The following is a 27,003-nucleotide window of genomic DNA, read 5'->3' as shown; positions in this document are numbered from 1 at the left end:
GGCAAGTATCTGCCCTCCGAAGCACCTGTTTATCCCTCGGGCGCAGTAACCAGCGGGTGAACCCCATTCAATATTTATCCCCGTGGCTTTCACAGATCAGCGGCCCAGGCGAGGCAAACCCTCTTAATTAAAACTGGAGCTTGCTTCAAAGGAGCCCATTCAGGCCGTCAGTCAGCGCTCCTGGGACAAAAGAGCCCGGGTCATGTAGCTGCAGGGAAACCAGAGCCCGACGCGCCTTTTCGACTTCACTTTCCCTCCTCCTCTTTTTCCACCTCCCACCATCCGAGGATCTCAATCCAAACCGCACACCTGTGGCAGGTTACGGCTCCGTTTTAGGGAGTTCAACTATCCCCGTGAGCCGTGTGTCACACAACTCTATGACTGCGCATTTGATTGACTAATAATCAGATCATGTATTACATGTTAGGCTTCCGGTCCGGACCTGCACAGAACTTAGGAACATGGGTTGCCAACACAGCAGATATGGACAGTGATATGTAGATTTATATTTGATGCACTTGGGTTTGTCTGACTGAGGTGATGACTTAACACAAAATTAATTAATTAATTCAAATTAATTAGAAATGTTTAGGGCTCCCAACAAATCAACCTTTCAGTGAGAATTTATATTTCTAATATTAAATTCAAAAACCTGTTTGACTGTCAAACTTTCTGAATAAAACGATTCTTCAATTTGCCCTGCCCGGGTGAACCTTTTCTGTTCCTCTGTGGAGTGATTCACAGAAGGTTTGATCTCATTATAAAATCACTGTAGAGTTCTTAGTTTGAAACCTTTTTTACTGACAGGTGTGCCTGATATTTTGTCAACCCCATTCATATGAATGAGGTTTTTACATTTTAAACACATTAGAATAAGTTTATACTCTCATCATGTATCCATCTTTTTGGGGTACAAATAAGCACAAAGTCTTCTCTGACCTAAGCATTCAGCTGCTTAACAAGCGCTGATAAAACTGTATGAATTTGGGACTCTGCACTTGTTGAACTTGACCTTCCTTACATGTAATGAGGCGACGCTTTAATCCTTTATGTCATCATGTCTGTATTGTGTTTATTTTGTGCTTTCACGTACGGTCACTGATGTCTTTATTATTGATGTGTTAATGTTGTATCCTATTGGTGCAAAACAAATACACCTAAAAACAATGAAGGTTTCCATTTCATTTCACAGTTTACCACATTCAATCTGCATGTATGCTCTTCTTTCATCGGAACAAAAAAACAATACAAGAACAGTTCATGTTTGTATTAAATCGTTAAATCGTTTTATCACAGTTATTATTTTCATTTGTTGAAACTAACTGAAGTTTAAATAAACACTTACCTACCTGCTTTGTTCAAAATGTGTCTGATTTTAAGCCCACTTAAATTTGAAACTTTCAACACAGCCCTGGTCTATTTGGTGGAGTATGTCGCCACCTGGTGGTCGTAGTTAATAGTGACGGTGCACTCCTGGACCAGGACACGCTACAATAGGTGATCTGAAAAAAGCTTCAACGAAGTACCAGCATCCTCCAGGAATGGATAACTACTCTGTGCTCATGTTTCATTTGATGTCTTAGGTGATACATATGAGTAACTGACCTTTGTTTTCACAACAGACATTAAAAAGATATCATTAAAAGAGACGCACAGATTTAAGAGATGACAGTCAGGATGTGTGTACTCACACAGCACGATGATGACCATCGCTGTGCCGGGCTGTTTGGCTCCACTGTCCAACTTGGACGACCTTGTGACTCGCTCTCCAGCTCATCATCATCATCATCATCATCATCGTCATCTATAAAAATGACTCCCTGCTCCAGGCGCTGCTTCTTACGGCTCTGAGGAACAAACAGAAACATCCCTGAGTCACTGAGCTGCTTTCTAAACCAGTGGACTCTGTAAGCACAAGTACAACAGAGATTTTAGTAAACACCATCTGTAGCTTTTGACAACACGGTAATTATGTAATAACGATTTCACTTGGTAGCTTCCTGTTAATTACTTTATATGCAACAATATTTAATTAGAGCCTGTTCCTCAGTAACAAGTGTTTCTTGTTTATTTTAGCAACAGTCTTGTTTATCGAGATCATCATTTTTCTCACACAAATCTCTTTTTTTTTTGTGTGTCTTTGCTGAAAAAAACATCTTGCTTATAACATGTGCTGCCAAGTCTGTGGTCTTATTAATGAAGTAAATAATGATTTTGCGACTGATTTAGAAACAGTGATAGTTGTGAAGCAAATGAATCGCTATCTTTCAGAAATAGGATCCCAAGTATGCATGAATCAAGAACATGACTTATTTTTACCAGCCCTACATGACACTGAACTTGAAAAAAAAAACATCTGTGAATTTGTGAACAAAGGGTACACCCCCACCTTGGTCTCTGCAGTCCGAATGCGTTTCCTTTCTGGCTGGAAGTCGTCGTCTTTGTCGCGCTCTGAGGAAGACTGTCCAGCCATGAAAGACTGGAACTTCTCAGACAAACGGGAGGCGATGGACTGCTTCTTGAGCTGCGGCTCCTCCGGTATCGATTCTGAAGGACATTCCGTGATAAAAACAAAATCATCTATTCATGTCATAGTAAAGTATCTTTGTTTATGTGGAGGTTGGATGCTGTAGAGGTGAAACGAAACCAGCCGTAACCTCAAATCAACAAAGAATTGAAAGATGATTACTTTGTCCAGGGGCTGGAGAAGCCAGCGCTGCTGTGTCTTTGCTGGGTGAATCAGTGAGGTCCACATCTGGAGGTCTGGCAGCTGGTGGAGCTGTGGTCCTCTTGGTGTGGCTGTGACACTCACACTGACATGAGGAAACATCTGACTTCTTATAGTCTCCAAAGCTTTTATCTGCTTGGCTCTTGTCCTCTCCATGGCTCCCTCCTTGTTGAAGTTTAGCTGTGATCGCATTTTGAAAGACAGAATTAGGCAACAGTGACACTCACTATGAGCTGGTACAAAGTGGTGGCTTACATGGACTTAAAGATCAAACTGAATTTGACAAAAATATTATATACATACATATATATATACATATATATTTTCTATTTAATTTCCTTTGTTTGGAACTGACTCACTAAACTGAGCGTGCTGCCAGCCCAGGGCCGAGCACAGCAAGGCCAAGCTTTTCCCGCTCCCCGTTGGACTCTCCAGCAAACAGTGCTGCCCGTTGTTCAGGCCTCGCACAATCTGCAAACAAATTTTAGAGACATTTGTTTCAGAATTGAGACAAAACTGTTTGTGTCGCCTTTTTGTTGATTAAACAAAAACTGGGTACATTTACCAATCAACAATCAGACAGAAACACCTACACAAACATTGACTTCCTAAAGTTATTTCACAGAATTTTCACTTCATTTCAGAACGTGATCAGTAGGAGAGAGACATCAAGGGATTAGAGGAGAGAGATGGGTGACAGTCAGTGACAGGTCTTTAAACAAACTTTGGGTTGAACGCTGACTGACATGTTTAACTATTCTGTGCAATTGCACAGTGATAAATTATAAAAGACTTTCCCGTTCTCCCTACATTTCACAAATACATGAGCAATGTCTCCATACAGACAGATAGACAGATAGACAGATAGATAGATAGATAGATACTTCATTGATCAAGAGGGGGAAAAAATGCCAGTGTATTTACATCACCTTTGAATTACAATCGGCTTTACTGCTGTACAAGAAGAGGTTTTGAAGGTGTTACTTACCGAGTTCATCATGGCCAGCTGGGAGGGGTAAGCTTTACAGGGGAAGTTGATCTTCACCCCTCCAATGGTGTACTCCACCGGGGATGTAGCCATTTCCCTGTGTGGATCCAGGTGTATTGATATTATCAGAACCAGTTGCTGTGATTATGTGCTAATATGGTACATCATGCACTCCCTCACATGTAATAAACAACTCAATGACATGCTTAACACTGTGAATGTTAATGTACTCACAGTTTAGGCATACTTAATATACAACATGTGTTCATCATAACTCTTAAATTTGCTGACTTACCTGATAATTCAGAAACAGTGACCTGCTAGCTTTTCGAGACAGTTGACCTAGTAAGAGTTAAAGAAACAGATTCACTACAACATCCATATCTCACGGTTATACTGGAAACACTAGTCTGACAGAAGTTATGAGGGATGAATTTGACGAGCACATGCTGTTTATCTCCATGTTATTTTCCTCGTTCGTCTTCCCGCTCCAACACAAACCTTTTTTTAATTACTAAACCCGGAAACTCTCAGAAATGCTTTCAAAGTAAAAGCATTTTTTTCAAACAATGTACCAATAAAATCACACTTGTAGTATTTCATTTATGGGATGATTATCTCTTCGTCTTAAGACATTTTGCTAAAAAGTAAAAACATGGTATACATCCGTTTGCTCATTGACAAGGCATTATTACAGTGACGTAAAGGCATAGATATCTGTGCACCTATGCGTACAGGTGGCAACTTGACAAAGGCGGAAGTGACGAGAATAAACATCCGCACGGGTCTTGTTTCTCTGGATTTTTACATTTTACATTATATTTATAGTATAAATACTTAATTTGTTCGCAAGGGCTAGGAAGTAAATGAGAGCTCAACAAATTAAAAGAATGACGTAATTTGAATGGTTTAATTGGCTAAATGGTGTTTTCAAAATAAAATTACCTATTCTTGTAAATGCCACAGACTGTAAATATTAATTATTATTTTTACAGTCTATGGTTAATGCCATATAGTAATTAGTTTTTTCACTACCAAAGTTGTTGCTTTGTGTTTTTAAATAAAATAATCTTGAACTAACGCCCATATTTTTCAATTCATGACGACTGCATAGGCATGCCCCATAGACTGCATGCCCAGGCAAAGCACTCATCAGGCAGTCAACACACAAGACCTATGATATCGAGCATGCGCAAAAGATTTGGTCTGGAAAAAATGGTTTGAATGGAAAAAAAACCATCACAGAAATATGACGAATATCATTTCATCACTGGTGACTAACAAATGTGCTCTACATTCTTTTTATACGTTTTAATGTATGATAGACATGTATGCTTTATAGGGTTTTTTTAAGACCTACAATATGTTGTTGTACAAAAGGAACAAGAAATAAGTAGCATTATATGTCTCAATGTTGGATTTTTAAATAAGATTTTAAGGTCAAAATGCAACATGTATTTCTAATCGTGAATGTATTTAAACAAGCAGGAGTTCTTGTAGTTAAATATACAACAATATATTCTTGCAAAACATAAAGAGTACTTCACTCAAGGGAGCGTTTTATTTTAAAAGGGTCATTTCCAGGATAGTGTTTTTCACATATACAATGAACACATGCACTTTATGCTATTAGCACAGCAGCCATCTGAATGAGGAATTCACAAATCAACAGGGGAAATAAACAAGTTGATTCAGGGACCCAGAGACAACTAAAGACTGTATTAGTCGAGATAAGAGGGGAAATCATCATTGCTCCATCAGCTTCATTCAATAAAATACATGTTTCTTTTACCCAGTTCATAATGCTACAAAGCTCTGTTTGAAATTGCACTTGGCTTTATAGAAATACATCATAATGTAACAAAGGTTCACAAGCCACATCGATCACAGCTGCCTCATAGACAAAGTTTTCTTGCTGGGAATATTTCTTGTATGAACTAAACATTTCTGCCAACCAAACCAAAAAGGCGGAAGAGGTCGAGTTAACACCAAGGCAGACTCCGAAAATGTGTATAGGATATTCTGCTTTAAGATTTAAAAAATAAAAGATTAATTGTCTTGAAACACCCTCTATTCACGCTCCACACCCGTTTTCCACTCCTGACTGCATCATTTTTAAAGTTTGTATAAAAACAACTCCATTTTCATACACAATTAAGGTCACAATTAGTGCAAAAATACTCTCATATAAAGTCTGTGCTGAGTGTATTTACTCACAAATGAGACTTGTGCATACATCAGTAACAATGCGACTGCAGCTGCAGCTGCAGCATGGAGGGACAACGGCTTGTTAAAGGAGAATGATACAAACACACGAAGCAGAAAGAAAGACAACAGTTGATGCAAACGAGTTCAAACAAAATAGCAGGATGATGGTGCGAGACAATCTGAAAGGATCGACTGCTGGTGATGGAGGTTTTTTTTGCTATTCATAGGATTGAACAAAAACAAGATGACATCACTTAGACCTAAAAAGCAGCCACAATGGAAGTCTGGCAGCATAAAGGTAATCATCATCACACATCGATTGTAAACATCAGTTTTTGTGGCGGTCCCTCAGAGCCAACAGAAGTCTTTGTTTTAGAGCCACCTGGTGCTCAGTAAACACTCTGACGTAATAGAAACAGGCCATTTCTGCAAAAGCTTCAGCAGAGTTCAGGGTCGTAAAGGGGCATTTTGGGAAACAGAGAAAATATATTTGTTGGGGGAGTAGGTTAAAAGAAAGTGGAGATCCAAAAAAGAAACTCCAATGATCTCTTAGAAAAGACAGAAACGACAACATGAATCAATCCATCCCTGAACACCTGGGACGCAGTGTGCGACAGATTCAATGTCTACCTGTGAAAAAAAAAAAAAAAAATTTCCTCAAAAACCCCTTCAAGTGTATCAGATTTCTGTCTTGACTAGATACATATAACATGTATGTACTGTATGTCACAAAACAACACTTGATTAAAGACTGCCACAAAGGCAAAATCAAAGCACTGTTTAAGATTTTTCACACTCGCTGTGTGCAGGCCACAGCGAGGTAGCATCCTTGTGCTGCCCAGATGTGCAGAGTAATCCAGGTGTTAAGAAGCATTGTGCACTTTAAACTTTAAAATGATAATCTGAAAACCACTCAGGGGTCTGGTCTCAAAGAGAGAGAAGTAATGCTAACACTTACCCAATATATACTTTGATATCATTATCTATGTAGCTTATGGTTTGTGGCTGTAGCAGCGCCTTCAGTTAATATTCAACACATATCTTCAGTGATTACATAAAATGCTAAGAATAAAAATACATAAATATGCTTAAACGCAGGGTGAGCGCATGGTGATGTATAAGGAGAGAGTGAGAAAGGAGGAAAGCTATTGTGGAGCTCATCAAAAGTCTATCACCGAATAATACAAGATTGTATAAAAAAATATATATTTGTTTAAACGAACATTTACTTCATTATTCCTCCTAAAAAAATGCATATTTACACCAGCATCATTAGTGGTAGTTATTTCTTTTCGAGGAGTAAGACGTGCATAAGTGAAGAGCTTCTGAAGAAAAGAGGATCCATGTTAAAGGACGGGTTTTACGAAGAGAAAATGGATTTCATGGTTTTAAAGAGGCGTTGTACTCTTCCAGAGTACAGAGGAGGAAAACAGCTATGTCTGGAAAACGTATGTTTTGTTAAGATTTTTGTCAGAATTCTAACTTAAAATTAAAACTTTTAATTAAAACATATTTTTGAATTTTGCAATTTTAAATGAGAATCACTACTAGTTTTTTTGTTCCTATGTTCCTTTTTTCAGAGGCACAAGTCAGGATTCAAACCTTTTTCATCCTTCACATTTTGTTCTACTCCAACTAAAGGCAGCCAATGAACACTGACTTTGGATGTCTTTGAGGGATTGAGATTTGTAAATGTTTTGATACATAGTTCAGATGTTTTTTCCTTTGTGCTCTTCATCAAAGATATAGGATAGAAGTATGGGCATAAATCTTCAACACACGCACACTGTGTTCTTGTTCTGCTGTTGGAGAATAGGGGTGCCACTACTGGACTCCTGTTTCTTCTCTGCGTTGTGTTGGACTAGTGGCGACCTGTCAGCAGTCCTGCGCCGGGGTTTTTTAGCTGGAAGGCTTGTCGGTGATGCAATAGTTCGCTTGCTGTTTGGTGTCCTGCTGCCAACTGTCCTGTCAGACGGACTGGACTGACTGGGCACCTCAGCACTACTGTGTGAGCACAGTCGAGTCAGAGAGAAAGGGTCGGAGGAATTCATGTGGAACAGGCTTCTGCTTCCTGACAATCCGTCCCGTCGCTCCAACGCAGGGAGGAGGTCACACAAGGCAGAGAGAGAGTCTTCCTCCGGAGGCCGCTGAAGAACAACAAGATAAATAAAGGTAAGAAGAAACTTTTGGACCAAGCTGTTCAAATGTTAATCCAATAGGATCAAAACTTTCAGATTGAATTGAATCTTGGAATCAGGTTGTCCTGTTCCGGGTCAATCCCATATTCTGTGAGGTGAAATTACTGGCTTTGTTGATAGAGTTTTGTGGCTTTGAAGAAAGAGGTTTGTTTTGTGTATTGTGGGATTTTTGAGTCCAAATAGTCATTTTAGACCCGAACCAGAACTTGTGCAACACAAATTTGTCCTTGGAGTTTGGTGGCATCCTGAAATGGTTCTTTTTGACAACAATTTAAAAAAAAACGGAATATAATACTTGTTTGCTACCTGTAGGAGAGGCGTGTCAGCACGGGAGATGGAGGTGGGAGGACACTGGGAGATCTTGGATAGGTCGAGCAACACCTCCTCCGTGTGCATGGTGTCCTGGGAAATCTCAGACTCCTGCAGGGTGATTACAATGGCGCTGGTGTTGTCAGCACGCAGCATGCGCTGTCGCCACCTCAGAAGAGCGTGGCTGACCAGATGCCGGGCGCTCGATACCCCACATGGTGCCTACAGCGTGAAGATTTCTTATTAAACTCACACTTTCTGATATGAGGTCCACTTGTCTTTTTATCAACATTATTAAGGTATCATTACAGCACTCACCATCGCCTCGTCATTGTTCTGACACATGGAGATCGCTTCTTGTGGAGGGACCATGTTCCACAGACCATCGCTGCCCAGAATGATGTAGCGATGCTTTCTGGGGTCAAGTGTCACCACACTTGTGTCTGGCTCTGGAGACACTACAAACTCCCCGCTGTAGAAGTCATAGCTCCACAGATCGCCTGTTGCACAAAGAAGAATCATTGTGAAAGGTAACATAAATCAAATCAGGAATAAAGGGGCTACTGCAACTCTCACAATCAAAACAGGTTTCTGAATCAGAATCGGGTTGTACATTTACACACACAAGGAACTTGTCTTGGTTTATTTTTGCAAAAACAGTTAACAAAATAGCAAGAACTTAAATAATATACATAATATAATATATAATATGAATATATAAAATAGAATTTAAAATGTCAAATGTAAAAAGAAATAAATTGAAAAAAATACAGTTTACAATTTCGAAAAAGACGAAAAATGCTAAAAAATGTCACATAAAAAAGTTAAACATTAAATTTGTTAAAGAATATTTCCTAAATATACAAAGTCGGGGTGAAAGAGCTGTCCAAACTATCTATAAATGTACACACGTGTAGAATTCAAAACGTTTTTAAGTTTCTCTCTCAATTGGTTCATGTCTGTATTTTAGTTTTCACTATAATAAAGTCAGTCAGCTATACACAGCAACACAAAAAACAACAACATAATTGTAGTCATTCAGCTATGTTGCCACCCTAACAGTTCATTCACTGAGATGACTGTTATTTTAGTTTTCTTACCGAGAGCTCGAGCTACAGCCAGGAATGGTATCTGGTCTATGACGGTGCTTCGACGGACCGGGCCGTTGTGACTCAGCCTCGGCCTCTTCCAGACAACCCGATTCACTCCAGACTTCTTGATTACGCTGTAGAAAATAAGAGGAGGAGATGAGAGGGCGGCTTTACATGTGTGCTGAAACTACAAAGAATACATCACAATCCAAATCACAAATCCACAACAGTTTGATCCTTATTAATCATTTGGACCCAAAATAAAAAATGCCACAGTTTATCTTGGCAGCTCTGTAGTTTCCCTTTTTTAAGCATAAACGTTTGGTTATACTGTAAGCAAGCCACTCAGGAGCCTTACAGCACCATATCTTATCTGTTAACAGCACAGACAGTTAAACACATCATCCTCTGAGGTAGATTATATTTTGATATGCTATTGTGAAATACAGATGCTTCTCGTAAGAAGTGATTGTCCATGAAGTGATTGTAAAATCACTTCTTTGTTGTTGATAGGCTGGTGAGTAATGTGAATGAATGAGCTGTTACGAAACTGGATTTTGTTCAGTCCATGAAATGAAGAAAAAGAACAAAATTAAATCTAGTGCAGAAGCAGGTTAGATTAAGGTCTTACCTCCCTCCCAGACCTTCAATACGCTCCCTCTCTCTGGGTAGTTCAGGTTTGTGGTCTTGTGTGACTTCCACAGCTCTAATGAACGGGACTGTTGGATCATCCTGGACCCCTAGGACCACAGCAGAGTCCCCGACATGAGCCACATACATACGATTTCCTCTGATGACCACAACGCTGGCTGTGGTGCCAGACGTGCTGGGAAGGCCTGTAAGTGTCTTTGGCCATTCAGCTGTTAAAAGAAGAGAGAGAAATTGAGTGCTAAGGATGATAATATGAAACCACACACAAAATTGAGTTTATTATTCTAAACGTCATTTTAATGATACCTTTGCCTTTTTATTGATGTAGACAGTTTGAGAAGCAACATATCAGCTGACATGCCCAGACATATGTGTAGCAACACATTGGCTACTTTTGAAAGGGCTTTGAAATTTGTTTAAAATAAAAAACAGAATACATGCAAATCTTGGCATATACGCTCGCAGATAAAGAATGGGTGAAATAAAACATGTATTTGGAGTAATGAGGCGGATTTATCTCGTGAACACAATGTACTTCTGTTGCTGTGTGTGGGCGCTGGGACGGGCTTTGTTTAGAGTCGACACTGCTGCGTTCACTAAAGTTAAACGTGTAGGGTGTAGGCCACACACTCAAGTGTTAGCACCATAACCACGGCTTTATGCTGAGGTATATACTGAAGCAGATGTAAAGGGGCTTGTGATTTACAACTGCCTCAAATGTTTAAGTTCAATCAGAACTAAGCAACGTGTTTAATTACTTACGCAGCTTCTTCCACATAGCATGGTGGCATGCTACAAATCCTTTGCGTATAGCAGCGCACACCTCCTGGTCGCACTCCGACCAGAACCCCCGCTGTTTCTTCATGAAATCCCACAAACAGTCTCGTGCAAACTGCGCCGCCTCGCGCCCTCCGTGTCCGTCAAACACGGCGAAGAACGCCACCGACCGGCGGGAGCGAAACGCGGGGCTCGGCTGAGCTCGAGCCGGGCTCTGACCTGCTCCCGGTGAAGGTGTTTCCATTCGCGCGCTCTGCTCTTCTGTTAGTCCTGGTTCTTCTGAAACTTGAGAGGACTCCACGGTGGTACCAGTCCGGTCTGTCTGTGTGTCGCCGGCTGCTGAACGAGCCGTGAGGACACCCCCGCTGCTCTCCTCCGATTCCTCCGAAGCCGAGTCTTCTTCCACCGGCTCCGGCTCCACGATGACCTCGGTCACATCTTCCATGTACTTCCTGCCTCCTTGGTCGGTGAAAACACTCACTCGCATCAGAAGTGCGTTGTCCATTATTGTTTCGAGAAAGCGCCTCTTTCCAATTGTTTTAATTCCGATCGTATAAAAATAAAAGAGTACACTTACTGCAGCGCTACGTCTTGTCTTTGTTTATGTGTGAGCGTAATAGGCATGCTCAAACGCGATGACGTCAGAGTTAGCTTCTTCTAGCACGTTGGTTTACTAGTGCCGGTGAAGCTGCTGCCCCCTAGCGATAGGATGTTGGAGTAGCGACTGGAAGGGAAATATGATGCACACATAAACAAATAAAAATAAAACTTTGTTCCTGCCATAATTGTCAGTGTTAACTCTCTAAGATGAAAATTTGATCCAGAACTATTTAGTAAACATTTTCCAGGCAAAAGAACAAGACTACATTTTGTAAATTTCAATTTCATACGGAGAACCTGATTAAGAGTGTTGAGGATGATGGTCTGAATGTCAAATATTTCTTTCATTTGAACTGTTTCCTGAAATAAAAATGTCTTGTTCCTTTGTCATTTAAAAGGAAAAAAAGAAAACCCATTTGGATTAGTATCCCCGACAATATTTTACTGTAATATGAGCATATATTAGCTTCGATAGTCTATCTGCACAATAAGTCGATGACAGTCTTGCTGAAAAGACCTCTGTGTTGTAGCTCCAGCGAGGGATAAATACGCTGTAAGCCACCTTGAGAAACCTTTGGTGAACTTTGCTCTCTGTGTACAATATATTTAATTTAATGCTAATGTATAACATTACATTTCAACAATAGATAATGGGTATGGAGTGCAAACGTTGTAGTTGTATTGTAATTTATTGTTATTATTATTACTACTATTGTTGCTTCTGTGTACTGTTGTTTCAATCAGTATTTTTTCAGTACTAGTATATATCTATATATCTCTCTCTATATATATATATATATGTGTGTGTGTGTGTGTGTGTAGTTATATATATATATATAATACTGTTGTTATTTTATTATTACTTGTTATTTATTTATTATTTATTTATTCATTATTTATTTATTTATTTTTATTTTATTTTTTCTTCTCCCCTTTTCTCTTACTGCCCCAACACAGAAAGCCGCACGTGCACAAAAACATACACACACAAACATACACACAAAACATACATACACAAAACATACACGCAAACATAAACACAAAACATACACAAAACATACACACAAACACAGCCCTTCAACACCCTCTAAATACATTGTCATTAGTTTCTTCTTGTTTCCGTTTTGTCTTAAGTGTTTACGCATATTTTTCAAATTCTCACATTTAAATCTCACTTGTACTGTACTCTCTTGCATCACTAATGAATAAAAAAAGATTGGGGACTTCGTGTTTTTTTTAATGATGACGTCATTGCGTCAGCGCCAGTGAATGTTTGCGTCGTGACGTCGGGACTGGGGGGGACGGAACTGCTGTAGGATCGACGAGTAAATTGGAGATGATGGGGGAAAATGGGAATTAAACGGCAGGTTTTTACAGTCGCAGCGGTAGTCTGGTTATCGTTTTGATTGTCGTTGAGGCGGATGTTGTATGAGGCCCCGTGGAGGACGTGTGTTTTTATCGCCGTGAGGTCGTAAATGTGTAAATGTAGGGAGATTTGGGGAGGGCTGTAGCTTTTTTTTTTAGGAGAGGGAAAACAACATGGCGGCGGTGGAGCTAGAATGGATCCCAGAAACCCTGTACAACACCGCTATCTCGGCTGTGGTGGACAACTATAGCCGCTCAAGACGGGACATAAGGTCGCTTCCAGAAAATATCCAATTCGATGTCTATTATAAGGTAAGACGTGGCAGCGAGCATGCTGTATGAGTCTGTGTAATCAGAAGCTAACATGTTAGCTCCGTTACGATAATGTTACTGTACGCTGCCTCTTCTTTCTTCTGTTTACACTTCCTAGTACAAACAGCATACACGTCCTCTCATATATAGAAGCTGATTACACCCGTGACTGTAAGTGAAGTGTGTAAACTAATATGGCTTTATCCGGTTAGTAAGAGTCCTCATTTTTAAGGCTTCTCTATACGACACGCATCACAGTACATGGGGTCCCTATAGGATACACAGTGTAATAATACATCACTATAGGGCTGTCACATATGTCGGTATTTGTTTATAAAGGGACTGTACAAACATCGATGGTATAGGGAAGTGCATTGTAATAACAGGAGTGAAATAAAATAAATCAGTGCTGTAGAATTAATGATGTTATATGGGTGTGTGCAACAGAAAGCGCGTTTGCAAATGAAGTGATGTGTGTGTGTGTGTGTGTTCTGTGCTGTTAGGAGGTTTTTGTTTTGTTGATTCTTTCTCTTGTGTCCAAAGTAAAATGATCCTTATCGAGACAATAAAAGCAACTCACTAACTAACAAACTACTCTTCAATACCAAATGTGTTAACATCGAAATGCACCAATGCTTGTGAAGAACTTCAGATTTGTTCAACCAAAAGCTGCTGCAAGGTAAAGAAGAGAAGGAACCCCTGTGTGAATTACACAGTGTGCAGGAGTTTTGGAGCATTTTTAGGCTATAAAGAACATTAAATTACCCCTGTATTGGATGCCAAAGGCTTCTATTTTTGTTGCTGTAATATCTAAACAGACAATGATATCATTTGATTTTTACTAGAATCGTATTGAAAGTTTAACATGGTGGTATTGTGACAACCCTGCAATGCATCATGACCCTGACATATCAAGGAGATCGCCGACCGTCGTCCCTAGTTAAACCATCGGTGAGCGGTTGTCGCCCTATTTTTTATGGTGTATCCAGCTAAGGTGCCAGCCGTGTGCCTTTTTTTGACGGATTCGACATGTTAAATTGGTGTCAGTGAGAGGAATCTCTCTGATTGGTTGTTTGGAGGCTTAGTTTTTCTTCAGCTCTCGACACAGGTCCGTAAAAGCCCCTTGAGCACGCCACTGTAGTGCTTTCACTCACTACTGCAGTTTCTCCAGATTTTTCGCCTCCACTTCTCCTTGTCTTTCACCACTAAAAGACCAACAGATGATAAAGCCAGTGTCACTTTCAACCTTTAAGTAGGCTACCTATAATATGAGTCATATTATACTACTGCCGCCTGCTGGCATGGACAGTTATTCCCTCTGTGGTGATTGGCTGTCGGCTGTAGTCTTTACGGCATGTGTTCTAGCACAACTTTTTGGCCAAGACTAAAGCGTCGCCACTAGTTCTTTGCTGTCTGATTGGTGTGTCAGTGCCTTTACTCTGCAAAAAACCCTCAAAATGTATACGTGGAGCTGACATAGCTTGAAATCTTAACAGCAGAAAAAGGAGCACACTCAAACAGTAGCAAGTCTTCAGGTGCTCGAGTCGACTAAGGCAGAAAGGCTTATAAGAAAACAGAAAAGTTGGCACACGCACTGCCCATTAAGGTTTTTATAATCAGGGTAGAGCAGCAGTGTACAGATCAACAATGCACGTGTTTCAGCATAAAGCCTTCATCAAGTCCTGCCTATAAATTGAAATGTAGACGAGTCTCCTGACCTGCTTGTAGGATCATTTTCAAAGCTTGACTGGTCTGTAAGTTTCAGAGGCTGTAAAAGTGATTTACAGTCTGGAAAAGTGCGGCTGTGAATACATTTGACTCTCTGTTGAAATCCTGTAACACATGACTGCCATTGTCATTCAGGTAGTGGCACAGAAACTTGATTAAGAACGTGTTGAATCAACTCCCTCATCCTTACGAAAAGAACTGGAGATGAGTGGCTTCATTTTTTCATCTATCCATCCCTTCTGTAGTCACGGGCAAACGTTTGGCCTTCTTTTTGTTGACATGCAACAAAAACTTTTAAATAAAGATCAGAGATTTTTTTTAAAAACCATAAATCTGTCAAATTGCAATAGGGCGCAAAGCAGCAGCAACTTATTGGACTTGAAAACAAAATTCCGTTCCCTTTGACCCACATAAAATGTCATAACATTTAGCACAAAACAGGGCGGCATTTAAGTATAAACGGGGCAATAACCAGAATAGTAGAAATACAGAATGAATCATGAATACAGCTGTTTTTAGATAGGGACATTTTTATTCGTTTATACACGGATGTACTTGTGATGTATGGTGGCGTTTACACATTCCTACTTAACAAGAGATCACTTTTTTTTTTTGTTGATAACCGCTGAATAGAAATGTCTGTAACTTTTCTAAGTAATGGGATGTCTCAGACGTTTTCCCTCAGAGTTTCCTTCCATGGTCTTACATGCCGTGTCATGTGAGAAACGATGTGTCATACATGGATGGAAATGGTTACAGTAAAACTAACATAGTCTGAGCAGAGCCTGAACCCACGGCAACATAAGGAATAACATGTCACACCTCAAGCAAACATCTGTGTATAAGAGGGGTACACATGATACACCGGGTCTTCTTGTAGGGATTCAGCGACTCACTGACCAGTGTCTGTGATCGCGTGGCCTGGGTGGCCCATTGATACACAGCTCTGTCAAATGAAATGAGTCATGTCACCTGGAGTCACATACAGCTTGGTTGATTTCACAGCCTTCTACAGCAGTTGTGTCCAGATTCAATTTACTGTCACTTTCAGCTGCTTAAAAACCGACCTCGTGAAGTACATTGTCTACCACTGGCATCCAACCTGAAAAAAGTGAAAGTTGAGGTTTTTGGTTCATTTGTGAAGACGCATCAGTTTGTTTCAAGGTGGCACGACTCCCCTAAATCCCTCCAAAACTGCAAAGTCATACTCAACGTCGGTGTTTTTTAGCCCTCATTCTGTCATCACAAAGAAAAGTGCTGAGGCACTTTTGCATAATTCTCCACTGACATTTATGGCATCAGTGGGAACTTTGTAGAATGAAATGATCTATTTAGTGAGGAACTTCTGGTTTTCATGCATTTCATTCTGATTCGAAATGCACATTTGGGTTAAATCGTCTCCTGTTATAAAAGCAGTGACATTTCTTACACAAGACTGGAAATGCCCGCTTGTGGCTGTTTTCTAACAGCTTTTGATCTGCATTAAATGCCACTGAGCAGATACTGTTTATTCAAAGCAAAGCAGGTTTTAAATCTAGTATGTGCATGTAAGTAGGAAGTGGTGTAAGATGAGCTCCACTGAGCGTGTTTATGACCCACATTAGGGTGAGAAATCACAGACTGGGTCACCAATATGACAGTAGATCGGGTAAGAGCGGCAGGGCTGCGTTACGTGTTGCAGGATCTCAGTCTGATAACGACACTCCTCGGTGAACACAGGAGGCTGAGAACAGAGCTTCTCTGTTAGAGCCCACATTTACTGAGAGGAAGAATCCCATGGTTTATCTTTGTTTAAAAGGTTTCCGTGAGGAGTTGTGTTTGAAAACAAATGAAAACCCTAAACAGAAGGGTATAACATTAAAGACTGGTCTCTTTTCAGCCTGCTGGCCCAGCTTCTTTCTCTGATTTGAAATTCTGTAAATAATATAGTAAATTAGTAGCTCAGAACTTAGTGACAGGACCTGAAACATGCATCAGTGTATACAGGATAGAAGTGGTCTTGTATCTCATATGACATTTGAGCAGATAACTGTGGTTAAAAAGACAAAGCCGAGACCAACAATCCCCCCTCCCTCCAACAGACCCCACCATTGAGAGCCACTGAATATAACAGCTTCCAGTTGAGTGCACTTTGATGACAGGCTAGACATCAGCAGAATGTCTGTTTCAGCGAAACAACAGGCAACAATTTAAAGTGTCTCCCATAACCAAAATACAATACAAGTAAAGATCATTTTAAAAAAAACAAGTGAGTGTCCGTCCTCACCTCGTCCCTTTGTCTCTTTGTGTCTTTCAGCTTTACCAGCAAGGCCGGCTCTGCCAGCTGGGAGGAGAGTTCTGTGAACTGGAGGTGTTTGCTAAAGTGCTGCGGGCTTCAGACAAAAGGTGAGAACATAATGGGACTGAAACTGGGCCTGAAACCCCACACCATCCTCGTTGACCCTTCAGTTGTCTTACACAACACGTCATCAGAAACATTTTGGACTGCCAAAGACTCACATGGTCCCCCTGCCTCTCCTCTCTGCAGACACCTTCTGCACCACTGCTTTCAGGCCCTGATGGACCACGGCGTAAAAGTGGCTTCAGTCCTGGCAAACTCCTTCAGCCGCCGCTGCTCCTACATTGCAGAGTCGGATGCCCACGTCAAAGAGAAGGCCATCCAGTTTGGCTTTGTGCTGGGTAAGTGGAGAGCTGAGGAGGGATTCACGCAGACGCTCACTGGGATGGTCTGAGTTTAACAGGAACTGAGAAACATTGAGTTAACAAGCGGAGGCCATTCATTCGTGCCAGTGATGTTATCGTAGCTTCAACTGATAGCAAACTACAGCAGAGGTCAGAGAGAGGACTGCTAATTACCAGACAGTAACCACAAGTTGTTTATCCATTTAAATCTGTCTGATTTAATGAGGACATATTATCCCCTCTGTCCACCTCTTCAAACAGTCCTCCTGTGCTCTAAATGAAACATCTGTGCTGATCAAAATATAACGTGAATCAAGCGCCAGAGGAGGTTTGTGACCCTGTGTAAACCAGCTCTCTCAGAACGCTCCGTTTTGGTGTGTGTGTCTCCTTAAATGCGATGACACCCCTCCCTGAGTTTTCCCAGTGGACATCAATCCTTCAGGAGAGAATAAAAACCTGAGTCACCAAAGGTTTTGCTCTAGGCTGGGGGTGGAGTCCATGGAGAGCGATACCAGGGGAGGGGAGGGGATTGTTTTTAACCACAATCCCACAGTGACATCACAAGAAGAGCAAATTTGAAACGGAGCGTTTTACTCGGTGTTGTAGGACCCTTTATTTCACATGTGGGTCTGTAGACACTCAGGTTACCCAAATACATGTTCAAAAACACTGTGAAAGTGGATTATTAATAATGTCCCCTTTTGATAATACATTCAAAACATTTATTACTACTATTGATTCATTTAAGAGATTACACAATTCGCCTGTGACTGGCCTCTGTGTTACATTCAAAAATGTGCAAAATGAGGTTGATTTGAACAGAACATGTGTTGATGCGTTAGAAAAATGCCCATAATTTACGTTACGTTTTCAAGGGTCACATCCTCTGATTTAATGACAGTTTGAGTAATCTGATGTCCTTTCATTCTAGGTGGCTTCTTGTCTGATGCAGGCTGGTATGGAGACGCAGAGAAAGTGTTTTTGTCGTGCCTGCAGCTGTGCACGCTCCACAGTGAGGTCCTCCACTGCTTCAGAGCCGTGGAGTGCTGTGTCAGGTCCGTCTTTAAACATGTGTGCTTTGATGGATCTTCTTTTAAAGCTCTTTGATTGGTATTTTTAACAGCGTTCACAGTGTCTATCTTGTGTGCACATGTTACATGATATTGGGGCGGTTGGGATGAGGCGATGGATTGTCCTCTGTGGGTGTGACTGTGATCAACTAAACGAGACACCCCTCTTGTCTCCGTAGGCTGCTTCATGTCCGCAATGGAAACTGTAAGTACCACCTGGGGGAGGAGACCTTCAAGCTCGCTCAGTCTTACATGGAAAAACTCGCCAAACATGGCCACCTGGCCAACAAGGCAGCGCTGTACGGCGAGCTCTGTGCCTTGCTCTTCGCCAAAAGCCACTACGATGAGGTATGTTCAGCCAATCATCAGCAGCGGCTGAGATACTTACAACCGTGTCACCGCTGCCCCCTTCCCGTGCTGCTTTGTCCACGTTTGAAACAATAAAATGAAACTTAACTTCTATTCATTATTATCATAAACAGATGGTTCAAAGGAGGCAGCTTTCAATTTCAGGGGCAAAAAAAAATAATTCTGTATCTAGCTTTTCTTTTAAACAGGATTAAATAAACAACATGCTGTGTTTAAATAGTTATAGTACTGTAAGTGACACTTTGTTTCACAGCAGTAAAGACTTGGGCTGTTTTTCCTGTTTTCCAGGCCTACAGGTGGTGTATAGCAGCTATGAAGGAAATCACTCCTGGGCTGCCTGTCAAAGTCGTGGTTGACGTTCTCCGACAAGCCTCGAAGGTAGATATGATCAAAATATGCTAGTAGTGTTTTTTTCCTTGAAGTACAGCGGTGTAACTCAGACCACAGGAAATCCTTGGACTCAATATTTGTGACTGGTCTGTCCTCCGCAGGCCTGCGTGGTGAAGAGAGAGTTCAGAAAAGCAGAGCAGCTGATCAAACATGCGGTGTTTCTGGCGAGGTAACCTGCTGCGTCTTTACGGGGACTCAACATTATTTTTTTACTTTTTTACTTCTTTTGTTCTGGTGAATCCTGATTCAGTGTTTTGTGTCTTACAGAGAGCATTTTGGACACAAGCATCCCAAGTACTCAGACACGCTGCTTGATTATGGATTTTACTTGTTAAATGTAGACAACATATGCCAATCAGTTGCTATTTACCAGGTAGGCAGAGCGATGAGACCCGCTTTTAAATCCTTATTGTAATTGAAAGCCTGTGTGGGTTATTCTTTGCATCTTACTTTATTTTTCGTTTTACATTTCAGACAGCGCTGGACATCCGACAGTCTGTGTTTGGAGGAAAGAACATCCACGTTGCCACCGCCCATGAAGACCTGGCCTACTCCTCGTACGTGCACCAGTACAGCTCTGGGAAATTTGACAACGCTCTGTGAGTACAAGGACTCCTCCCATCTCTGAACTATTCTGAGACCAGCAGCTAATTGCATTAGAAATTAAGCACATGACTGAAACTCCACTGTAATGGTCTGTTCTGTGACTCTGTGGCTTTAGGCTGTCGTCGTATGCTATTCAGCAGCACTGATTGACCTTTTAGACATTGAACGAGGATGAAAGGAAGATGAGCGAAAGATGTTTCTGTGATTTAGCTGAATGTTGTGACACTCAGGGTCAAGATTTTAGATCCTTGACAGTCAGGTCTGAATGTCAGCAATGAAGGAAACATCTTCAGTCCTCGTGAACGCAACACGTTGGCATTTTGAGGACAAACTGTACGTTGAGAATAGAGTATGTCAGGAATAAAATCAAACTGCTGACACTGAAAGCAAAGAGTAACGTCAACGTTAGTCCTTTTTTTCATCTAACGAAAGAGAAAATGTTCAAAAGAAATGTGAACTAAAGAATTCCTGTAGAAATTGTGATTGTGTTTGCTGTTCTCACTTAAAAGGGTGAAATTAGGAGTTGGTGTCAAAATGATGATTTTTTTGAACACGAGGACAAATGGCTGAAAGCATTGATGGGATTTTTATGTCTGCGATGAATGAAATGTGGGAAAACAGCAGTCTAAAAACCTAGTCCAGAGAGGTTTGGGTGAAATCTAACATTACTGCAGAGTCCCGACCGAGCTGCTCGTTTTGATACCTTACAGAGAACGCTGTGGGAAGAGAAGCGTACGAAACTTTGAGGATATATACTAAAAATGATCTAAATGAAGATTATGATAGTATGTTTACTTTTTCACGAGGCAACCACCTCAAATATTAAAACAATAAAGCTGAAGTATCAAAAGAAAAAGTGAATAAAAAAGTTCACACTGGTGATAACTGGGTAGAAAAGTCCAGAAAATGTTTTCAAAGTTAAAATGTTCAGAATAAATGTGGAGCTAAGAACAACATGGAGATGACGGATATAAAGCCAACATTTAGAGAAAGAAGCCAAAATGACAATAGAAAAAAAGAAATGAATGAAGGAAGTGATGTCATCGTTTGAACCGTCCAGCTGAACCCTGAACCTGACCTGAAAGCTTCTTGATCGTCAGCTGCTGTGTTTCCCCCCTCTTCAGATTCCATGCAGAACGTGCCATAGACATCATCACTCACATTCTGCCTGAGGATCATCTGCTGCTGGCTTCCTCCAAGAGAGTCAAAGGTAAAGATGTGAAACATTTACTAAGATCTCATTTAGCTGCTGTTTTTCTCTGTAGCTGCTCTTCATGCGGTCTCCATTTCTTCATTCATTAAATTACATAAAACACATCTGGGACTTTCATACCGACGCTACAATAAACAACACAAGCTCAAAAACTGTCTGATACATACAGGAGGAATGGGCAGGTACTCCCTCTAAGTTTTGTACTTTCTGTATATTTTGGGATCTTAGTGGAAAATGTGTGCTGAAGTTTGGACATTTCTGCAGCAGATTTGATTCTCCTGTCAGATAAGAACAAATCTGTCATGGATGCAGGATCATCCGTGGAGCTGTGTGTCAGACCAAAGTGTATCCACTATCCACCAAGGAGCAAGCAGTCGCTCACTCTGTAGGGATCGGGTTGAGAAGTGCAGTGTCATTGGTTCGAGTCCCAGTGCGGACCATGTCTTCTGGTAGTTGGAGATGTTCTCGTTTACTTCCTTGAGCAAGGCACTGAACCCTCCACTTCACCAGCTCTAAATAACATAACAGTGTAAAACTGAATTTCACCTGGTGGGATTAACAACTTCTTCTTCTTACAGACTCAAATTGTTATCTGTAATGTTTGCCAAGATTACTTAAGAGATAGACGTTTTGATTAAATTGTAAGAATTTTTTTAAGACTAGTAACATTAAAAAAGTCTTTTTAAATCCACCAGACTCTGTGATTTGTATCTTGCAGAATGCAGGAATTGTTGTTGTTCTGAAGAGCTCTCTCAGATTAGGGATGATTATATCTGAGAGCTGGATGGGACGTGAAGCACCTACTTTATTTTATGAAACGTTTGCTTCCAGAACCTGGCATGATGCTGCTGTGGCTTCACGGTGAAATCTAACACACCTGTTTATCATTCGCTCAGCTTTGATTCTCGAGGAAATCGCCATCGACTGCCACAACAAGGAGACAGAAGAGCGCCTGCTGCAGGAGGCTCACGACCTTCACCTCTCCTCGCTGCAGCTCGCAAAGAAGGCCTTCGGAGAGTTCAACGTCCAGACGGCAAAACACTACGGCAACCTCGGAAGACTCTACCAGTCCATGAGGAAGTTCAAGGTAGGAGTCGGCGACATGTTCAGCATCTTCTTTCTTTGAATACAACCTCTTTGATTTGATGAAGAAATGGATGATTGAAGATAATTTGAGATTTCAGCAGCTTGATTTGTATTAAAAAAAAAAAGAAGAACAAACTGAGTCTATACATTGTCAAATTCCCTTTTTGTGTTTCTGCGTAATTAGACTGACAAAGTGACAAAACACGATCATCTTTAGAAGATCTCCTCTTCATTGCAGTCATTTAAACATGTTTGATCTGTATCTTTTATATCTGTTTGTGTGTCTGTCTGGGGAATCAGGAGGCGGAGGAGATGCACATCAAAGCCATCCAGATCAAGGAGCAGCTCCTGGGTCATGAGGACTACGAGGTGGCTTTGTCTGTGGGTCACCTGGCCTCCCTCTACAACTACGATATGAACCAGTACGACGACGCAGAGAGACTCTACCTGCGCTCCATCGCTATCGGTCAGACACGAGGGAGAAGTGTGGGGGGAATTACTCTTACATGATGCGATTACTTCACTTAATAACCTGTCAGCAAAGACCTTTTTAAATGTATCATAAAGAAACACACAGTTACTCTAAATTAAAATAATCATACTTTATTATAGTGCAAAGAATAAAGTGCTTCACAACAAAAACAAAGAGAATAAAATCACACTAATGGAATAAAAACATTTTAAATAAAAAAGAATGTCTTAAGTAAAGAAGTAAAACCAGGGACTGACTCTGACACTCTCAGCTCCTGTTTCAAAGTCTGGCTGCTCTGACAGCAAAGACCTGTCTGCTTTAGTTCTCAGACTGCATCCCGGTTCATAAGGGGTTAAAAGTTCAATAATATAGAAGGGCCAACCCATATTGTCAATCAAATCAACAGAAAGCCAGTGACGGGCGCTAACATTGGAGTGATATGGGCCCATTAGTTTGTTGTTGTTAAAAGCCGGGCTGCTGCGTTTCGGATGGTTTGAAGGCGGTGGATTGATTTTGTCACTGAGGCAGTGAATTACAATAATCAGGACGGGAGGAAATAAAAGCCTGGATAAATTTCTCCAGATCTTTTCTCAACATGAGTGCTTTGACCTTGGCTTTATTTCTGAGCTGATAAAAACAGGACTGTACAACCTTCTTCACTTCAGGCTCAAATCATGATCAGAAAAAACCCAAAGTTTCACTTATTCAAAACGGACTTATTTGTTTGTCTATACGTTATTGGAGGTAGATCCTACTCCTATATCTTCAGCACCGTTTACAGTATTACATATGTTGATATGAGTTTGGTTTGTGCAGACAGTTTTTTTTTTATTACCCAATTTATGTGCCAAGAAGTTATATTTTTTTGTTGTCACGATGTTAAAACCAGTATATGTATCTTTTTTTTTTTGTAATTAGTATTTTATTTTTCAAGAGCAGTGTCACATCATGGTCAGCAAATCAAGCAGCTGAGTTATGCTTACAAAAACAATAATACAAAAACAATACCCACAATTAATTTGATAATACAATTAACAAAAACATAAAGAAAAAAAAGACGTTTAAATTGACATGCACCATGACTTTGTCTAATTTCCCAATAAAATCAATACTGTATGCTTTACCTCAGGATCTACCCCTAGAGCCAATGTATTTCAAGTAATCCTCATATTTCTCTGCCCTGTCATTAACATTGTAAGACACGCGTTCATCATACGATGCCACCTTCACCAGCTCTGTGAACCATTCATGAAACTAGGGTTCACCTGGGGTCCTCCAGTTTCCCATTAGAATTTCTTTTCAAACCGTTTATACTCGTTTGAATGAAGTCCTGTGTTTCACAATTGGATGTCAGCTGTGGATCACTGAAGACATAGAGCCTTGGGCAAAAACCAAAGTTCATCCAAGTAATGTCTTCAATACATCCATGTACCTTCAGCCAGTAGCTCTGAATCATGGGACACTCCCAGAGTAGGCGAAGAAAGGTTCCTTCAAATCTGCAACATTTCCAACAGTCCCTGCTGGCCACAAGCTTCAGTAATAACGATTCAAGATCTTAAAGTGGGTCATTTTGATTTTTTTATGTCTCTTGATGCACTTGAAACATTTTCACATATATTTTCCCGCCCTTCCTCTGAAACATTAATATTTAACTCCTCTGCCCAAATAAACCTCCAACAATATGACACAGGAACCACCTGCTTAAAATTCATTGAATAATAAACCGAAGCCTCGTGTCCCAGACCCATCACCTTTATAATCTGAGAAAGATGGGTTGACTGTTAGGTAAGGTCCCTCTCCCAATAACTCTGACGAATAGATGACAAAGCTACAAATATTTCCAGAAATCATTTCTGGGCAAGTTATGTTCATTAACCAACCTCTCAAAAGACTTCACATCCTTTCCTTCATACAGGATCCATATCTCTTGATTTTCACCTGTATTGCATCAAAGTTAAAACTTCTGGTATCCTGATAACAAAGTGATGTCCCCCTTACTCTGTTTAGGTAAGAAGCTGTTCGGGGAGGGCTACAGCGGACTGGAATACGACTACCGAGGCCTCATCAAGCTCTACAACTCAGTGGGGAACTACGAGAAGGTGTTTGAATACCACAACGTACTTTCTAACTGGAACCGGCTGAGGGACCGACAGTTTGCAGTGGCAGACGCCCTGGAGGACGTCAACACTACGCCGCAGCAGACCCAGGAAGTGGTACAAGCTTTCCTGTTGGCCCAGAGTATGGGCCCGACCCGCCCTTGTCTCGGCTAATTCGATGAGGGAAGAGAGGAGGGGGGGGGAAAAAAAGACACGTGGGCTTTCGCCCGGTGAGGACAGTAACGAGCCCAGATGTGATGCTCCGGGTTGAACACGATGAATTAGAAACACAATAAATTCAAGCATCACCGGCAACTCAACTGCCAGTAAACACACACACACACACACACACACACACACACACGGACGTACACACATTTAGTCATGGATTTAAGAAGTAGAGAAGACACCGTTATCAAACCTCATTGACACCCACATGAACCACGGAGATGGTAACTGCAGACGGTACTACAGCCTGGACGCAGCTTCACCCCACAGAGCAGACGGATGCTTTTCTCCAAGAGAAAAGATGAAAACACAACTGGGGGCGGGGGCGGGGGGGGTTGTTTTAAAAAAAAAAAAAAAAAAAGAAAAGAAACCTAACGTCCTGTAAGGATGACCAATAACCTCTCCTCTTGTCTCGCTCGCCTTTTTTTTTGTTTTGCTTTTTATATTTGAACCAGTGTAGCTCTGAATGCCATGAGACTCCAGGGCTACGTCTACAACAGTATCCCACACACACACACACATCTGCGAAATGTGTCTCGACCCGCATCCATCATAACTACAAGGAACAGAGATGGAAAATGTCCACTGTGTTTTTGACACTTGTGGATTATTGGAGCAGATTGTACACTTACGTTTTGATTGAAGGCTTCTTCTTTTTTTTTCTCGTTGAAAAGGAAGTGCACCCTCCAAATCCTTCTCGTTGGAGAGATTACGAACAGAGGAATGTGTTAAACCACTGGGTTTATTGTTACACAATTACCACATTACATTTGATCTCTCAGCTTAGTACTGATCTAGAACAATTAAAATGCCAATAATTTATATGCAAAAGTGTATGTTATGTAGCCCTTTTGTTTCTGCTTTTGTTACTGAGTGATCCATGAATGCTTACAACACAGCTCCACACTCTGACGATCAAACGAGGGACGCGAGCGAGGGGAGGAAGATGCTACATGAACAGACGCTCACAGGGCCAGGCTTTGACTTGCTTCATCTTTAAGGGGAATTCTGGTGCAAACCTGAGCCTTATTGTTATATGTTCGAGGGTCTTAATGACAAATGGCTACTAAAGTGTTTGAAAAGGCTTCTGTAGGTTTTTGCTGTGATGGCTGCAACGTAATCTCTCAGGAAAAAACTGCATGTTGTTAAAGTTTTCCAGTTAAAGTGCAGGTCATTGCCACTGAAGGGATCCTGGCCTTTACAGGAGGGATTCTTACTTGGAAACATTTTTGTTAGGAGGAAAGGGAACAAATGTTTGCCTTCTCGTCAAAGTCACCCAACTCTGTTGGCCAGGCGAGCAAATATATGTATCTGTTATTGTTATGATGCGTTGTGTTAAATAACTTTAGTTTAGAATCTGATTTAACCTTTTGAAGCACCACAGTGAACCAAAACACAACCCAACTACTCAGTGGTGGAAAAGTTGCTTCTGTGTCTCAAGAGGTTACACTTATGTGTTGGTCAATAGAAGCTGCAGGCTCTTGAAGTAACAGTGAAATATTTGTTCTTGGTTAAAAATAAAAACCTCGGACTCCTGAACAACAAGTTCTGTCCTCAGTAGGGATCCTTTATGTGATGTTTCCAGACACACTGCTGCTTAAAGTGACCTGAGTCTGATTTTTAGGCTCCATTTAAAATGCATTCTGACGTGCCAAACAAATAAATCCGACTTAAGCATTAAGGCTAGCACTCGCAGCCTTCGACTAGTCCGAGCCCTTCAGTGGTGAAAACAGGAACTTTTAGTTGATGTACTTTGGTCTGGCGTTTTGCCTGCAGGGATGACGTTGCTGCCATTAAAGCTTGTGAAACCTTCTGAATGATTCTCCTAGGCTTGGT

At 41.0% G+C, this 27,003-nt stretch overlaps 3 protein-coding genes across 4 annotated transcripts in view; 1 reads left to right on the top strand and 2 right to left on the bottom strand.

The window, feature by feature from the left end:
* Positions 1 to 4,482, bottom strand: part of brip1 (BRCA1 interacting helicase 1) — a 70,492-nt gene extending 66,010 nt beyond the window's left edge. The window contains exons 1-6 of one of the 2 annotated variants that reach the window (XM_079353932.1): positions 4,012 to 4,482; positions 3,717 to 3,813; positions 3,088 to 3,199; positions 2,690 to 2,908; positions 2,390 to 2,547; positions 1,692 to 1,847 (exon numbers count right to left, since the gene is read on the bottom strand). In XM_079353932.1, coding sequence (XP_079210058.1) covers positions 1,692 to 1,847; positions 2,390 to 2,547; positions 2,690 to 2,908; positions 3,088 to 3,199; positions 3,717 to 3,809 — 738 coding nt within the window. In that variant the 5' untranslated portion in view covers positions 3,810 to 3,813; positions 4,012 to 4,482. Of the gene's footprint in view, positions 1 to 1,691; positions 1,848 to 2,389; positions 2,548 to 2,689; positions 2,909 to 3,087; positions 3,200 to 3,716; positions 3,972 to 4,011 lie in introns of those variants that run through there. The other variant, XM_079353933.1, reaches the window with a different exon arrangement.
* Positions 4,483 to 7,300: 2,818 nt separating this feature from the next.
* Positions 7,301 to 11,633, bottom strand: LOC306830752 (protein phosphatase 1D-like). The gene is made up of 6 exons (XM_079354429.1): positions 10,936 to 11,633; positions 10,154 to 10,382; positions 9,532 to 9,656; positions 8,750 to 8,931; positions 8,429 to 8,653; positions 7,301 to 8,071 (listed from the first exon to the last, which is right to left on the bottom strand). Exons 1-6 carry the CDS (start codon positions 11,453 to 11,455, stop codon positions 7,697 to 7,699), a joined length of 1,656 nt encoding a protein of 551 aa, XP_079210555.1. The 5' UTR covers positions 11,456 to 11,633; the 3' UTR covers positions 7,301 to 7,696.
* A 1,182-nt stretch (positions 11,634 to 12,815) lies between these two features.
* Positions 12,816 to 26,001, top strand: appbp2 (amyloid beta precursor protein (cytoplasmic tail) binding protein 2). The gene is made up of 13 exons (XM_079354208.1): positions 12,816 to 13,227; positions 17,252 to 17,340; positions 17,483 to 17,634; positions 18,569 to 18,692; positions 18,887 to 19,055; positions 19,365 to 19,454; positions 19,568 to 19,635; positions 19,734 to 19,839; positions 19,941 to 20,065; positions 21,197 to 21,282; positions 22,182 to 22,372; positions 22,672 to 22,837; positions 24,851 to 26,001. Exons 1-13 carry the CDS (start codon positions 13,090 to 13,092, stop codon positions 25,111 to 25,113), a joined length of 1,767 nt encoding a protein of 588 aa, XP_079210334.1. The 5' UTR covers positions 12,816 to 13,089; the 3' UTR covers positions 25,114 to 26,001.
* Positions 26,002 to 27,003: the final 1,002 nt, after the last annotated feature.

Source organism: Symphodus melops (assembly GCF_947650265.1).
Source record: "Symphodus melops genome assembly, chromosome: 10".
Classification (NCBI taxonomy): domain Eukaryota; kingdom Metazoa; phylum Chordata; class Actinopteri; order Labriformes; family Labridae; genus Symphodus; species Symphodus melops.
Note: the sequence above shows the minus strand (reverse complement) of the source record. Positions and strands in the feature narration are given on the sequence as shown.

Excerpts from the sequence above, each read along its gene's own strand:
- LOC306830752 (XM_079354429.1), bottom strand. The coding sequence starts at position 11,455 with ATGGACAACGCACTTCTGATGCGAGTGAGTGTTTTCACCGACCAAGGA. Across the intron at positions 9,657-10,153 it reads ATTGAAGGTCTGGGAGGGAG|CGTAATCAAGAAGTCTGGAG; the intron begins GTAAGACCTTAA and ends TATTTTCTACAG. Across the intron at positions 8,932-9,531 it reads GGCTGTAGCTCGAGCTCTCG|GCGATCTGTGGAGCTATGAC; the intron begins GTAAGAAAACTA and ends TTTGTGCAACAG.
- appbp2 (XM_079354208.1), top strand. The coding sequence starts at position 13,090 with ATGGCGGCGGTGGAGCTAGAATGGATCCCAGAAACCCTGTACAACACC. Across the intron at positions 17,341-17,482 it reads CTGCGGGCTTCAGACAAAAG|ACACCTTCTGCACCACTGCT; the intron begins GTGAGAACATAA and ends TCCTCTCTGCAG. Across the intron at positions 20,066-21,196 it reads GGGAAATTTGACAACGCTCT|ATTCCATGCAGAACGTGCCA; the intron begins GTGAGTACAAGG and ends CCCCCTCTTCAG.